Source organism: Ahaetulla prasina, chromosome 1, assembly GCF_028640845.1.
Source record: "Ahaetulla prasina isolate Xishuangbanna chromosome 1, ASM2864084v1, whole genome shotgun sequence".
In the NCBI taxonomy this organism is placed as follows: domain Eukaryota; kingdom Metazoa; phylum Chordata; class Lepidosauria; order Squamata; family Colubridae; genus Ahaetulla; species Ahaetulla prasina.
This window is the reverse complement of record NC_080539.1, coordinates 62,731,552-62,749,368: the sequence shown is the minus strand read 5'-3', so window position 1 is coordinate 62,749,368 and position 17,817 is coordinate 62,731,552. Positions and strand designations below refer to the sequence as shown.

General features: G+C 34.5%; 1 protein-coding gene across 1 annotated transcript in view; it reads right to left on the bottom strand.

Annotated features, from left to right (window-relative positions):
- The window catches only part of DNAH14 (dynein axonemal heavy chain 14), a 279,895-nt gene that overhangs the window by 225,069 nt on the left and 37,009 nt on the right, over positions 1-17,817 (bottom strand). Inside the window, exons 7-11 of the mRNA XM_058169855.1 lie at positions 17,301-17,432; positions 13,953-14,209; positions 13,191-13,353; positions 12,117-12,408; positions 3,092-3,146 (exon numbers count right to left, since the gene is read on the bottom strand). Coding sequence (XP_058025838.1) covers positions 3,092-3,146; positions 12,117-12,408; positions 13,191-13,353; positions 13,953-14,209; positions 17,301-17,432 — 899 coding nt within the window. The remainder of the gene's footprint in view (positions 1-3,091; positions 3,147-12,116; positions 12,409-13,190; positions 13,354-13,952; positions 14,210-17,300; positions 17,433-17,817) is intronic.

The following is a 17,817-nucleotide window of genomic DNA, read 5'->3' as shown; positions in this document are numbered from 1 at the left end:
TAGAAAATAAAATATTGCATTTTTATTGTCAAAGGGCATCCAAAAACACTGTGACAGTCTGAGGATCAAAATCTGAATATTAAAATAAATATAAGACACTCCATGAGAAGTTCTTATTTTCCTTCTTCCCCAAACTCAAAAATATTTCTTTGGAAGATTGAGTGATTTCTTGAATAACCTGCAGTGGGCCATCAGGTGATAGCTGGGAAAGAGTATAATTCAAAATTAGATATACCGTATTTTTCGGCATATAAGATGCACCAGAGTATAAGACGCACCTTAATTTTTTTTTTGGGGGGGGGGACAAGAAAAAAAAGAATTTTGCTTCTGCCTATCAGCATCAGGATCAGCCATGTCCAGACTTCCACTTGATTTTGATAACAGGCAGCACAGTTATCTGTTTAAAACAAATCCTATAACTCTCCATGCGTTTAACTGGAATGAGTGGGATGGGGAATGATTTTCATGGGGGCAGAAGAGGGACTTGGCACTGAAGGCTCTGCTCCCGAGATGCCCCCGTCTTCCTACCTATAGCTCTGGGGGGAGGGTTGGAGCACAGCCTGAGGAACAAACCTCTTCAGGATGGTCGGGGGGAGGGATCTGCCCAGCAGCTTCGGTGAAAAAGGTGGGCTGGTCTACTAATTTAATCACTTTGTTAAAGAATGAAATAAGATTGGTTTGGCATGATCTGTTTTTAACAAACCTGTAGTGGCTTCACAATTCACAATTCACAAGGCAGAAAATGTTGTATTATTAAGCACCAAGTTGAGTTTTAGGCATATTGGGGGGGGAGTAACATTTCCAGATCTTTATGATAAGTTTCCCTTGATTATGTAAAGATCCATTATGATAAAATGTATTTTGGGAATTGTTAGGTTGACAGGATCTTGGATATAGAGATTAAAATAGTATTTCTCAACTTTAGTAATTTGAAGATGTGTGGACTTCAACTCCCAGAATTCCCCAGCCAATTCTGGAGTTGAAATCCACACATCTTCAAATGGTCAGGGTTTAAAAACACTGGATTAGAGAGGCAGGATTACAGGGAGTTTTGAACTCTAAATGTTTCCATTTTTCTAATCTGGACATTGTGATGTAGACAGTGAAACCCAAACAAAGGTTTCATTCCAAGTTGCCTTACCTGTTTTGACATGGTGTGATTAAAGTTAGGACTATTCCCACCTGATATGTGAAAGCTGGTTGGGTGACTTTGGGTCGGTTCCTGTCTCTCTCAGCCCAACCCACCTCACAGGGTTGTCATTCTGGGGAAAATAGGAGGAGGAAAGAGTCTTGGTATGTTCGCCATCTTGAGTTGTTTACAACCCCCAGATTTGGCCTTCTGAAATGCCGAATGTAGCCCCGCCCACCCACCAGCCCCCACCTTTTGAACATTTTCTGGAAGTTCCAGAAGGCAGGGCGGGGCACAGCCTGTTCTGAAGAGGAACAAACCTCTTCGGGACACTTTGTGAGGGGGGGATCTGCCTGGTGGCTTCGGTGAAAAAGGCGGGCCCCACAGTTCATGGCCGGTCACCCCTCTGGCCGCCCAGCGGCAGCTCAGAACACTGCTGCCACCACCTAGGCCCTCTCAATGCCCAGGAGCTGAGCCAAGCAGGAGCCGTGAAACGTCCCTCCTTTCCAGCCACCACTGCCCATTGGCCCAATTCCCCAAGGCAAATTTCAGAGCCGCGTTTCAGGTGGCGGCGAGTTCCCCTGCAATGGGCAGCGGTGGCTAGAAAGGAGGGACATTTCATGGCTTCTGCTCAGCTCGGCTCGGCTCCTGGGCATCGAGAGAGCTTAGGCGATGGCCGCAGTGTCCTGAGCTGCCCGCTGGGTGGCCAGAGGGGTGACTGGTCACGAACCATGGGGCCCACCTTCTTCACCAAAGCTGCCGGGCAGATCCCCCCCTCAAAGTGTCCTGGAGAGGTTTGTTCCTCTTCAGGACAGGCTGTGCCCAGCCCTGCCGCCTGGAACTGCTGGAAAATGTTCAAAGGGTGGGGGCTGGTGGGTAGGCAGGGCTACATTTGGCATATAAAATGCACCCAGATTTTCACCCTCTTTTTGGAGGTAAAACCGTGTGTCTTATATGCCCATGTAACACCAATCCTGCGCAGCTTGCACTGGCTTCCTGTGGTCTTTCGGGTGCGCTTCAAGATTTTGGTTACCACCTTTAAAGCGCTCCATGGCTTAGGACCCGGGTACTTACGGGACCGCCTGCTGTTACCTTGTGCCTCCCACCGACCCATACGCTCACACAGAGAGGGCCTTCTCAGGGTGCCGTCCGCCAAGCAATGTCGGCTGGCGGCCCCCAGGGGAAGGGCCTTCTCTGTTGGAGCTCCTACGCTCTGGAATGAACTTTCCCCCGGTTTACGTCAATTGCCTGATCTTCGGACCTTTCGGCGTGAGCTGAAAACGCACCTATTTATTCAAGCGGGACTGGATTGAAATTTTATTGGGGCATTTATGTTTTAAGATTTTAAATGGTTTTAAAATTTCGGCCACATTATAATATTTCTTTTTAACTTCTTTTTAATGTTTATATATTGAATTTTTACTTGGCTGTACACCGCCCTGAGTCCTCCGGGAGAAGGGCGGTATAAAAATCGAAATAAATAAATAAATAAATGCCAAAAAATATGGTATATCCCAAGTTAAGGAGGTTCAGAGAGAAATTGTCACCTCTCCTGTTTTTGTACTGTTTCTTACACTTGGAAGAAGTGTAAGTGCTGCAGGTGTTTTCAGGACAGTGAAAGAGATATCTTATCAGAAGAATTTCATTGAAGTTAGTTTATCTCAGATGGATTAGCTGTTTTCCTTGGAGATTATGGCAAAAGTGATTGGAGAGGAGTAAAAGAAATAAACTATGAGCAAAGAAGAAAAATTTGAAGGAGATACTATTCCAGGTTTCTTGTGATCTAGAAATCACATCACTTTTAAGAGTGAAAGTATATTGTTTTTGCAATTAAAATACTCTTGCCACACATATAAAACACAATGAGGCATTAAAATAAATATATAGTTCTTTTATATTGTTATATAAACAATATCATCTGTTATATTGTTAAAATAAAAATATATTTTAAATTATTCCTACCTCTCATATGTGATTAGTTGTTTATTTGAATCAGAGATGGCCTCTTTTTCTTTTCCTTGAAAGGAAAAAAAAAACAAACAAAAGCAATCCTTAAAAACTAATGATTCAAATATAATAAACGAGTCCTTCTCATGATTAGCACAAAGATAGTAAAGTAACTAATTTCTCTTGGAGTAAAATTTGCAATTCCCTTTACATTTCCAGAAATTTTTTTGTTTTAAAAATGTTAGCAGTTCCACCTCAGTAATATTGAGATGAAGCATTTTCTTTGGACAGTTCTGCAGGAAAGAAAAAAGAATACTGCCAAGCAGCTGTCATGGAGAAGGATTCTGTCTACCTGTGGCAACAGAAACAAAAGAGAAGAAGTCTAATAAGCTGCTGCTCTTGGCAAAGCAAAAGATTTCAAAACTTGCCTGTTTTAAAATTGCCCCTATAAAAATAGAACAAAAGAAGAATATGGTCTTGATATTACAGAAAGAGATAACAAAATCTTTATTTAAAATTTATATCATTTTCTTTCTTAAAGCTAATACTCTTCTATGAGGGAAAATAGTCAATTACCTTAAATACAATTTCAGCTGAATTTATAAACTCTGGTTCCAGCTATAAAAATCTGATAATCATAATATTAACCTGCTACAAATATTGTATAATCTTGACTGATAAAAAAGAAGAATCTGACAGAAAATTATATTTTCTCTCTCATATTAATAATTCTTCATGCTTTTTCTCAAATTTGGTATTGGAATGGACAAACTCTATATAGTACAGTTACTAATTGTAACTGTAATCCTAACATCTATATTTCTATCTACTGCATGCTCTTTCCCAAATCCTCTCCTTGGCATCAGAAGAATTACCACTCACTCTCTGATCACCTTGCTGGTTTATTGGACTGTAAACATGACATATCACACCAACTGCACAATGCACTGCAGTTAGAACCTCTCAGAAAAATGTACACTAAGTTGATATTCAGTATAACAATGTTGCTCTGAAGATCCTATTTCTAAATTGTAATGAGACAAAGTTCCAAGCAATGATAAAAAGGGTACAGTAGTCGCTTTCAAATCTAACTACCCAAAGTCACTGCTTCATTCTAAGTTGTAATAGGGCTGGCCTCATGACCAAAATTATGAAACCAAGAGACACCTGTAAAACATGAGCACAGCTGTTGGTTCAGTAAGAAGGATGAGTACAACCGTATCTCTATAATATGAGATCTCATACATTCAGAGAAAGTACATAAAGAAGATAAAAGGAATACTGTAGTGTGGCAACCTAATTTTGACATTACCGATATTAAGATATTAAGATATTAATGGCTATGAGCCTTCATTGAAGCGTGACTACTTTTGAAGGCCATCTGCTGGAAGACTAGTGGCTTTCTTATGCAATTATTTGGTCATTGTTAAGAACAGACTGCCAAAAAAGACTTCGTTGCTTATGGTCTTATATTAAAACTACAGAAAATTATAAAAAATAAATCATATTGAGTATACTCTCATTCAGTATGCTTTAATTTTTATAATTGCCTGTGGAGAAAAATATGATTCAGCAAAGCCATGATGTGCAGTAAAAGTGATTATCTACAGATGATGATCAAAACATGTGACTGATTGTGATATTGTAATGGCATGTGAGAATGACACTGTGAGACAAGAAAAATATATCTGTGAAAGGTATCTCAGCCCAGAGAAGGAAAAGGGATGAGGGAAACATCTCAGAAGGAACCCTCTCTAGTTTTCTGGAAAGTAAAAGGGAAGGAAAAAGTGCTTTCAGACTTGCAAGATTCCATTACTGTAATCTTACAATTAAGGTAGCATTAGAATTCATGGTTTATGCTTCTCTGACCTACCATGAAAAGTTGTCAGATACTGTATGGAATAGTAGTAATTAATAAAAACCAAGAAATAAAGGCTGTTATTTTTTAAAAATACTATACTGTGTACTATTAAACTAAGAAAAAGTGAAAAGATGTAGTAGACTCTTACCATGTAAAGTGGAATTGATGAGTACATGTATAGAAGTTAAAAATGAAGATGCTAAAATGTATGTCAGCAAGTATCAATTGACATCACCAAGGCTTTTATGGATGTATATGGAAAAAGGTTCCATAAATAGATTCATGTTATTCTCCATTTATTTGTGGAAGAACCAGAGACAGAAGAAATATTGCAACATTCTAATGACTATGATCCAAAAAAGGGGTAGGACTCTCCAAGGATTTCGCAAAAAAAACTTCTGCTAGATAACAGGAATGGATGGGCCAGAATGAGACAAGAGTGTGCAGAAAAAATGACAGGACCATTTGGAGACTTAAGAATGAATAAGGAAGATTGGTAACTGCTAAGAGACTATTCATTTTGAACATATAGTTTAAGCATATGTCTCTTCACACAAACACAGACACACTCATACATAAATACAAACAAACACACAGAGCAATTTGGGACTATAATGCAGTTTTATGTGGGGCATGCGGTTGCAGACCAAGTTTCTACTGTTCAGCAAAACATAAAAAATGTACAAATGTACATTATTGTTTGTGGTTTAGAAAAAGTATATAATAAAATAAATGAACTTGAATTATGATATGTTTTGCACTGATAAGGAGCTGAATGCAGAAAGTAAAGCACATGTGAGAATGGATTACTAAATGCTTCAACACTGAGATGAAGATGTGTGATCCCTTTTGTAATTTAATATATTAATGATAAATATGTAAGGAACACTAGCGAGCAGCATGAAGGCCTAGTGGTGAAGATGCTCACCTCCCACTTGGAAGGTTGAAAGTTCAATCCTAGGTAGCAATAGATGTTTCTCTCTCATGGTACAAAGAGAAAATTACTGCGGTGAACTCCACATAGGAATCCGGAAGGGCATCCAGCCAGCAAACACTCAGCTTCGTTTAGTTGCCCTGACTCTACCCTGAATTAAGGAATTGCATGTTCATAAAAAGAAAAAAAATGTAAGGATTGTTAGCATGCAGAAATAAAATAAAATTATATCTTTTGAGGATAAGAATAAGAGAATTGTGGATTAAGGTCTTTTGAAAGAGTATTGCAGAGGACAACAGTGCCATGTTTCTTTATCACATATATTCTGAATCCCTTAATTCTATGGCTTACATTAGGATAAATGATCCCCAAGATTTGTTCCATGTATGCAGGGATTTAAAACTGAGAAACCTAGAAAATACCTCTTTTTTTCTTTAGTTTCTGCTTCTATAGTCTGCCATTCTGTACCCCATGATATTCACCTGGTTCAACTGTATAAATTTTTAAATGTAAAATAATAATCTTTTCCTGTTGTATTTATTCAGTTGAATTATTTTTGAAATCAGTGCTTCATTATTTTATAAATTCATTACTTAGGGTATAATACATTTAATCCAAAAAACAAAAATTAAAATTAAAATAGTAAGTTTTAGATGTTTCTCTAAATAGCATCTGTAAAATGTCTACTGTTTTTGTAAACATTGCTTCCCAACAATGTGAAAAATTATGTACTTCTCTAAATTTGTAAGTGCACAAATTTTGTTCATATCTGTTTGAATCTGAGTAGGTTGATACCTACAGAAGAAACAATTTCAGTTACAGTAATTGAGTTATTGAGCTATTGAAACAAAATTAGGAAAGTTGTATATATTTCCTCATATTTAAAAAAATCATAATTTAAAAGATCTAAAGTGAGTAGTTATTTGTCTCAAATGGAGAATCCTCAGATGTGCTTACCATGCCTGAGAGGGCAGGAATGACATCGCGGCAACACAATGCACTTCCATGGGGTTCTGTGGGATCACGCTGAAATTCGAACTGCAAGGAGATTCAGATAGACCTAAATTGCCTCGGAGGGGTGATGAAGTAAGAGAGCATACTCCTTCGATCTCAGAGAATCTGCAATCTCTCTGATTGATCTGGAGAAGGCTCTCAATCCAGCAGGAAGAAAAAGTCAGCCACTGCATGCCTGACCGAAGCTGTGACAGCCGACTGATGAAGAAAGCATGAAAGACTGAGGAACAACGTGATCATTATTTTGGATTACAAGAAAAGAAGAGATGAAAAGAGGAAAAAGAGTACAGACAATATAAGAGAGAGATACACAACAAAAAGAAGACGAAACAGAGTTAGAGGAAATAGCAAAGAGAGAAGGAGCAAAGGCAGAAGAACAGAGAGAGACAAGAGTGACGAGAACAAAACCCATCTATAAGTAAAACCATGGAAGAAGAAATGAAATTACCGTCAATTAATATAAATGGACTGAATTCTTCTATAAAAAGGAAAAGGATTTTTAGTAAACTAGAAAAATTAAAGTTGGATATAATTTTGCTGCAAGAGGTTCATATTAAAACTATTGGAATATCCCAAAATTGGGAAACTATACACCTCTCTATCACAACATAACAAGAAAGGAATAGCCCTTTACAAAAAGAAACAATAAATGCTAAGCAAATTTTTACGGATGAAGAAGGGAGGATTTTAATGGTGGAGATAACAATGAATTACAAACAGATACTTTTGGTAGCAATTTATGCACCAAACAGCAATCAAGAAGACTTTTATGGTAAACTCCATAAGAAAATAATAGAATTGGAGTATGAAAATAGATGTGTAGTAGGAGACTTGAAAGCATTAGTAGATGCGGAACTGGATTATAAAACTAGGAAAGTAAATAAAAAAGCTAGGAAAACACTTCCAGAGGCTTTCTTTAAAATGGCAGAAGAATTAGGTATTCAAGATGTATGGCGAGAAATACATCCTAAGGAAAATCAATATTCATTCTATTCAAATAGGCATATGTCATGGTTGAGAAAAGATATGATATGGATGTCAGCTGAACTAAAATCTAATGTACAAGAAATAAGCATAGAAACAAGTAAGTGGGCAGACCACAATCCAATAGAAGTTAAATTGAAAAGACAAAAAAGAATTAAGATGGATGTTGAACCAATCAATATTAAAAGATAAATAATTTATTCAATTCATAGAAAAAGAACTAGACTTTTTCTTTCAAGAAAATAGAAAAGAACAGATCTCATTACAAAACATATGGGGTAGAGCTAAGGCATATATTAGAGGTTTAGCTATAACTTATATGGGAAAGAAAAACAAGAAGAAACAAAACCAAAAGATATTAGAAAAATATAACAGGTTAGAGATAGAACTACAAAAGGAACTACAAAAAAAGAATATAAAAAACCAAATGGAATTAATAAAATGTAAGTTGAATTTAATAGATAAAGAAGAATTAGCACAAAAAATTAAAAACATTAAACAAAGTTTCTTTGAAAATGCAAATAAACCAGAAAGATGGTTGGCATACAAATTGAAAAGGAGAAGGAGAAAAATTGATATACCAATTAATGGAGGAAGGAAACCTTCTCCATCAAAATGATGACAAAAAGAAAGTGATCCAAAATTACTATTACAAATTATATGATCAAGAGATAGTTTCAGAAGAGAAAATAAAACAATATTAGAAAAAGCGGAATTATCTAAAATACCTGAAACAGTGAAAGCTATGTTAGATGAACATATAACAATAATGGAATTAACAGAAGCAATTAAAAGACAAAAGAATGATCCAGATGGTCTACCAGCAGAACTCTAGAATAGAATAGAATAGAATAGAATAGAATAGAATAGAATAGAATAGAATAGAATAGAATTTTATTGGCCAAGTGTGATTGGACACACAAGGAATTTGTCTTGGTGCATATGCTCTCAGTGTACATAAAAGAAAAGATACGTTCATCAAGGTATATAAAGCTCTATAAAGACCTACAAAATATTCTAAATATACCAATGCCGGAAGTGTTCAATAAAGTATTGCTAGAAGCACAAGTACCAAATTCATGGACGGAAGCATATATCACTCTCGTACCGAAAGAAGATTCAGATTTACAACAGATAAAAAATTACAGACCAATATCATTATTGAATGCTGACTATTAAATATATGCCTCAATAATAGAAGATAGAATTCTTTATTGGCCAAGTGTGATTGGACACACAAGGAATCTGTCTTTGCTGCATATGCTCTCAGTGTACATAAAAAGAAAAGAAAACGAATCATAGGGTACAACACTTAATGATAGTCATAGGGTACAAATAAGCAATCAAATCATACTAGGAATAATAGCAGAAAGACTAAAAAGATTCTTAAATCAATTTATACATTCAGATCATAATGGATTTTTATCTAAAAGACAAATTAAAGACAATATGAGAATAATTTTAAATACACTGGAGTTCCATGAAGCACATCCAGGGAAGCAAATGGTGATGATTTTTGTAGAAGCGCAGAAAGCATTTGATAATGTGAACTAGCAATTTATGCTAGCACAATTAAAAGATATGGATTTTGGGGAGAGATTTATTAACATGATTAAGGTGATATATTATAAGCAAACAGCAAAGGTGATGGTAAATGGAGATACGACAGAGAAGGTTAACATTAAAAAAGGTACAAGACAAGGATGCCCCTTGTCTCCACTATTATTCATATTGACACTGGAAGTATTAAACAGAAATACTAGACAAAACATAGAGATAAAAGGTATGGAAATAAAAAAGGAAAAATACAAACTACAGGCATTTGCAAACGATTTAGTTTTCATTTTGGAAGATCCACAAGACTCAGGGCCTAAATTAATAAAAAAAATAGAGGAATATGGCAAAGTGATAGGATTGAAAAGAAATAAAGAGAAAACTAAGATATTAGTTAAAAATCTTACAGACATGCAGAAAAAAGAGTTAATGAATAGATATACAGATTACTAAGAAAGTAAAATACTTAGGGATTCATTTGACAGCAAGATGTGTAACTATTAAGGAAGATAATTATTATAAACTGATGCAACAAATTAAAGCAGATTTGGAGAAATAGAAAAATCTGCAATTATCATTGATAGGAACAATAGCTACAATAAAAATGAATATATTACCGAGACTACTATATCTATTTCTAACAATTCTGATAAAATTGGAAAAAAGATACTTTGAGGGACTCAATAAAGTAATATTAAGATATATCTGGCAAGGAAAAAAAGCACAAATAAGGTTAAAAATGCTGCAGGATTTGAGAAATAGAGGAGCCTTTGGTCTATCAAATTGGGAATTGTATTAACAGGCTGTGGTACTCACATGGGTGAAAAAATGTATTGTATTGAGGCATACAAGACTATTGACTTTGGAGGGGCATGATTTGCAATTGGGCTGGCATGCCTTCTTGTAGTTTGGGAAAAATAAAATACATGGCTACTTTCAAAGACATTATATTAGGAATGCATTACTGTTAGTGTGAGAGAAGATTAGAGAACAACATTACCTGAGGATACCAGTTTGGCTTTCAACAATGAGGACCCAGATTGTTGAGGGCAATAAAAGTTGACTTTGTATATAATATATAAATGGATGAAGACTATTGCTTAACACAATGTAAGCTGCCCTGAGTCTTCGGAGAAGGGCGGGATATAAATTCAAATAAAAAAAAACAATGAAAGCACTGATTCACCTAAATGTTATTAACATAAAAAATATTGTTAGGTACAAAGATATTTTGAATGAAAAGGGGGAACTCAAAACTAAACAAGAATTGAGCAATCAAGGGATTGATATGGCATGGTATTCACAAGTCCAGATACATTCTAGATACGAGAAAGATGTTAAGCTATATGGCTTTTATAAGGAACTAACAGAATTAGACAAGATATTAACAGGGACAGAAGAAAAATTGATTAAAAAAACCCGTACAGCTACTTATTAGGCATGAAATTGGAAGTACAACAAGTGAAGGAGATAATGATAGTATGGGCAAAAAACTTTGGTTATACAATAAAGTTAGATAAATGGCAGAAACTGTGGGATAGGAACTATAAATTAACAACGTCAACTGCATACAAAGAAAATGTATATAAGATGTTTTATAGATGGCATTTTGTTCCAATGAGTTTGGCAAAGATGTTTAAAGATAAGTCGGCTAAATGCTGGAAGTGCCAACAGATACCTTTGTCATATTATCATATGTGGTGGACATGCGCAAAAGCAAAAAAATATTGGACCAAAATACATACGTGGCTGGAAAAAATGATAAAACAGCATATTGATTTAAAACCAGATATATTCTTGTTGGGGATTTTACTTGAAAAATATAGTAAGAGGAATGCGTATTTAATTATTCATATATTAACTGCATCTAGAATTGTATTTGCACAAAATTGGAAAAGTGAAGAGATCTCCACAGATGAGAATGTGATCAGGAAAATATTAGAACATGCAGAAATGAATAGACTAACACTAGCAATTAAGGAGAAAGAACAAACTGAACATTACATGACATGGAATTTATTTTATCAATAGTTAGATAACAAAAAATGGAAGTTAGAAACAGTTGTTTCTAACAATAACACATTAGAAAAAGTTGGAAACAAAAAAAAAGATTAGTGAAATAAAGAAATTAAGAGAAAAGCAAATATGATTATTATATTATCATCATTTTAATATTATAGAATTAATGTTCATGTAATGAATATTGTTATAAATCTTGATTATTTGTACCCGGATGACACACTGTTTAATTGAAGATGGAACTATTATATTAAAAAATAAAAAAAATTGTAATAAAAAAAGAAGTGCTTACTATGCCTAAATATTCTGCCAAATAAAAATCATTACAGTTATATGTGACTGTCCCTTTCTAGTCAATTTGAAACATCAATCTTGTCTTGGTTTCAGATCAGACTCCTGATTCAATCTAAATTAAATTATCTACATTTCTGAAACATCATATTGGATACAAACTCAATCTTATGATCAATATTCATTCTTTAGAATTAATAATAGAATGGAAATTAAGAGGAAAAAGAATGTGGCAAGAAATTTAGCTAAGACACAGTATCATGATACTACAAAAGAACTGATAGAATAATGGTGCATCTAATTAATCTATGAGCTGAGCTATGGCTCTGTGCTTTTGTAGTGTAAAATGCAGCCTTATTTTCAAAGAACCTTATTAACCTTACTCAATGGCTTTATTATTTCTTCATTCCTGAAGATACCCAAATCTTCTGTAGTACTTTCTGATTTTTCTTCTTGTAGTCTATCATCTTCAAAAGATGAGCTGTTCAAAACTTCATCAAAGTCTAATATTTCTTTCAAAGATTCTGCTGAAGATTCTGTAATATAATCATCATCATTTTGGTAATATTTTCTACGATGTTCCTTTTCGTAGGGAATTCTCAGACAAATATTTATTTCAAATATTGGGGAATATTCCTCTTCTCCTTTTAGTTCCCTTTTCACTTCTTCTAGGATCTAAAGTCATATGAAAATATAACAAAAACAGAATATTCTTTCTAAAAAAATCATGCAAATGGAACTAGAGAGCACTAAAAACAAAATATTTTCAATCTACAGCAGAAGAAAAATCCATTATTTTTGACTTGATACTAATCAATAGAGAAGACTACATTGTGATAATGTGCTTTTGAATATGTTGTAAAGCATGAAGAGATTTTTGAGAAATACCGAAAATGTATTTAATCTTCATAAGTTTTTTTTATAAGGAACCATGAAAAGATTTTGTATTTGAAGAAAAGATTTTGTCTTTAAAGGTATAACAGTAAATAGATAGATAAATATGAGTATAACTCATAAAATCATCTGCTACAATGTCCTTCCTGTCGAAGACTACTTCAGCTTCAACCACAACAATACATGAGCACATAATAGATTTAAACTTAAAGTGAACCGCTCCAATCTTGATTGTAGAAAATATGACTTCAGTAACAGAGTTGTTAATGCCTGGAATGCACTACCTGACTCTGTGGTCTCTTCCCAAAATCCCCAAAGCTTTAACCAAAGACTATCTACTGTTGACCTCACCCCATTTCTAAGAGGTCTGTAAGGGGCGTGCATAAGAGCACCAGCGTGCCTACCGTTCCTGTCCTAATGTTCCCTTTGGTTGTATCCAATTCGTATGGTTATTTCATGCTTATACTTATATATATTGTTGTGTTTGACAAATAAATAAATAAATAAATAAAAATATTGGATAATCTGTGCTGTAAGATACCTTCATTTAGAAATCAATTTACCTTGTCTATATCACTGACAGTAACAATTTCACGTTGTGCTTCTGATTCCTTTGAACGGCGCAATAATTTCTGAGTGCCTTCAAAATGCTCATTTTCATATACCCACTGGCATCTATTTTCAGTCAATAAGCAAAGTGCTTTATCAATTGTATCTTTATATGCTCTGCATATGTGAAAAAATAGGAAAATCTTAATTTATATTTTAAATAGCATAATTCATTTTAATAGCTGACAATACTTCAAGGTTACTTAATATATCAAGATGCTGCAGCAGTACTAGGCGATAGTAGGGATGGGGCAGTACTAGGAGATGGAATTGATATTTGAGACAACTCCCAGAATTCTCCAGTCAGAAGAGGCTTACAAATAATGAAGGCAGAGGAGGTGACCATCTTGAAGCATGCACACATGTGAGAGATATTATAGCTTAGTTATAGATATTTCCTTTTTTACAGGAATAAAGCTAGCACATATAACTAAGAGACAAAAAGGAGCAATACATTATTATTCATTCATTTAATTATACAGTATATCCATTTTTATTTAAAATATAAATATTTGGCCCTTCACTTATGTTCCATAATAAGCATTTACTCCAAGAATTATTTTATAATTTTTATAATAAGTAACCCAAGCTTAAAAATAAAGGAAATATAACAGTAAGAATAATACTAAATAATACTAAGGAATCTAAGAGAGAATTTTATGAACAATATATTAAATAAGAGCCAGTGTTTTAATCATGAAATATACAAAACTAACCTCATAAGGCTTTCATTTGTCTTCCTTTTTGAAATAGTCATATTACTGGAACCTTTAAATATCTCCAAAAGAGTGTTTAAGGCATTGTTTACCAATCTGCGAAGAAATTCTTGAAATATTCTATCTACAAGTTTAAGAAATTTAGAAAAGCGTTCCATAACGTGCCGCCATTCAGCTATCTCATAGTATTTTGGTTTCTCTTTGAAATCATGCAGTGAATGCTGAAAAAGTGTTTCTGCTCCCTTCATTTTTGCTACCTACAGCATTATGAAATAATAAATTTGCAAAAGTAATAAATATATATAGTATTTTTTCATCATGTAGACATTTTGTATTACTTACTTTTCATTTCATCTTTTTTCAACAAGGAAAACAAAGCTTGAAGACATTTCATACATACATATTTCTTATCAGAATTGCCGTATAGCAAAAAGAGTGCTAGTGGTGGTAGTGAATAACAACTGCAACCATAACCTTGACTATTGAAAATTGACTTAAGTTTGACTACAATACCAGATATCTATGAAACTCTTATGGAAGACAAATAGGAAAGCTGGACTGAAAACCAATCTTACTTTGAAAAAGAGTCCAGAACAGGGGTTAAATGCTCCCGGTTCGGACCAGATCGCACAATCTGGTAGCGATGGGGGCAGGTAGTTTGGAAAACCGGTAGCAAAAATCCCTGCCCCCTCCCACCGCCCATGCCTCACTGTTCCTCTTTCTGTCCCTGAAGCTCTCGGTGGTGATATAGCTGCAAATGGCCTTAAATGACTGCCGCGGCGCTTCAAAGGGTAGCATTACACCTGATCAGCACTGTAGGCGGCTAGTAGACCGGTGCCTCTATTTTTAAAGAAGGTAGACCGGTTCGCTCCCAAAAAAAGGCAATTAGTAGACTGGTGTGCTCCCAAGTTTTGTATACTTTATTTATTATTTTTATTATTTATTATTATTGGCCATGCTCATTCAGTCACCTGACCACCAAGCCACGCCCACCAGTCATCTGACCACCAAGCCACGCCCACCAATTAAGCCACGCTCACAGAACCAGTAGGGAAAAATTTTAGATTTCACCCCTGGTCCAGAACCTTTAAGAATCAGGAATTTCTAATAAACTTCTAACATATCAAGACAGTCAAATTAAGAATATTATGGTAGAAATCATACTCCACAATCCATTGACATAGAAAATTGATAGCATTGTCATTGTTTGTGCATGAAATTAACAAGTTGAAGAGAAAAAAGATCTGTCACATTTCAGAACTCATGTAATTACAGTACAGAGATCAAAATATTGGAATATTCATATCAACTTAAGATGAAATACCCAGGATTTTTAATAATAATAATAACAACAACAACAACAACAACAACAGAGTTGGAAGGGACCTTGGAGGCCTTCTACTCCAACCCCCTGCCCAGGCAGGAAAACCTACACCATCTCAGACAGATGGTTATCCAACATTTTCTTAAAATTTCCAGTGTTGGAGCATTCAAAACTTCTGCAGGCAAGTCGTTCCACTTATTAATTGTTCTAACTGTCAGAAAATTTCTCCTTAGTTCTAAGTTGCTTCTTTCCTTGATCAGTTTCCACCCACTGCTTCTTGTTCTACCCTCAGGTGCTTTGGAGAACAGCCCAACTCCCTCTTCTTTGTAGCAACCCCTGAGATATTGGAACACTGCTATCATGTCTAAAGAGATTAATGGTAAGATTGAGAATTCATATCAAATTCATATCAAATTCCAGAAATTCTATGAATCAACAATGGGAGGTATGAAATGGGATGTGAAAATAAACGTTTTAGATATGGGCTGTATTTTAACAAATAAAGAAACACAACCTTTCAAACTTGAACACCTTTGTGTTGCAATGTTTTCTTACTCAAAGAGCTAGTAGGTTTTGCTGTGGATGCTCCATGGAAAAGTACTGGAATGGGAAAGAGAAATACTACAGCAGCCTCACTGATCATGCAAATAGTATGCACATTTTATTTGACAACTATTGCTGGACCTAATCATGATTGACACAATTAGAATATGTTAATCATAGGACATGAGCTATTCAAATTAACAGAAGCATCAAAAAGGATAAAAAGTTCCAGTGTATATGAAAAATGTATGATTATATTGCCTGAACTCTTGAGCCATTGAATGATAGGGAAATGTCTGAATGTATTGAGGAAGGTGAGCCAACTGCAGTTTCTTCAAAATTATGAGCAACCATATTCTGATGGAAGGCAGTGTCTGTGAAATAGATATCATATATGCAAGCAATATATGGAAATGGTGAAAACTCATTAAGTCACGATCAGAATGATCATAGTTTGAAACATGTTGTTAGATGATTCTGATCTTATTGTTGAAGACTATGTAAGGGAAGCAAGGATCTGATACTGAGAGAGGACAATTCCTCTAATACAACAGAATCACCCATAAATTTGTCATGTCAAAGCCTGAAATCTTTCCAGCATGACTAAAGGGTTATATTCTTTCAGAAATTAATGGTGGTAAAGAACATCCACACTGGTGTGCTAAGTACTTGTGACATCTACCACTATCCTTGTTACCATTTTGTATTTTAAATTTATTTTATATACTTTTGTATATGTAGTTAGTTGCAGTTATATGTATACAGTTAGAACATCAGTGGAATGACTTGCCTATAGAAGTTGTAGGTGTTTCAACACTGGAGATTTTTAAGAAGAGATTAGACCACCATTTCTCTGAAATGGAAAAGGTTTTTCTGCTTGAGCAGGTGGTTGGACTAGAAAACTTCCAAGGCCCCTTCCAACTCTGTTATTTAGTTATACTTTTACATATTTTTGTATATGTATGCTATATGCTTTTTTAATTTTATCAATGAGAGATAGAGAGAGATACATTGGTCATTGATGCTGAAGTGTTAGATTACTGCACTATTCACTGCACTAAGAAGGTAATTGAATAAGATGATATTTATGGTCCTTTCAAATGAAGAGATTTCTGTGGCCCTTTTACCTCCAGAAAATATGGTTTTTAGTTACTTCCAAACCAAAACTAGAACTAATTCATCAGAAATATCTTGTATCCTCAAGAGAGAAAATAGTATATGTAAGCATCTAACTTCAAAATCATGCATTAGTCTGCTAAGAATGTTAAAAGGAGAGTAAGATAATTGTGATCAAATAGTAAAATATCTTATTCATCATTACTTTCTCCATCAGATCAGAAAAAATAAGTATTATACTTACTGAGAGTTAAAAGTCTTAACAATATAACATAAGAAAAATATTAAAGTATATTGGAAATATATTCAAAAACAAACATACTGAAGACAAAAATGCAAAAAATATATACAAATTCATTAATTACCTTTAAAAAGCAGGTCTTAATTACTTTTGTTACTTTATCTTTAAAATCTTTGAGTTGAGATAAAGCATATTGACTCTGTTGATATTGTTCCTCACAAAATTTATCCAATGTGTACGTATAAGACGTGTTTATCTAAGAACAAAAGAAAAATACAGTATTATAAGTAACTACAATTTCTCTGAAATGGATACAAATTCTTGTGTATTTTTCTTTCATCTGCATAAGAATGAATATTGGCACATCAACAATAAAATGTAAAAAGTGAACAGTACACACACATGCAAATATACTTATTAGCATATCACAGTTGATATAGCTGCTAATAGATTTTCCTGCTGTATTAATGGGCAGTCAAAACTTGAGATGCAAAATTTTGTAAATTTTTAAAATCAGAGAGCAAGTAAAAGGAAAATGTGGCCCTAAATCCCCAGTTTGAAATGTTGTCTATCTGAATGAATTTATTTAGTATTAGACCTGTCACCTGCTGACCCTCAGATGCAAAACTCATCAATACAAA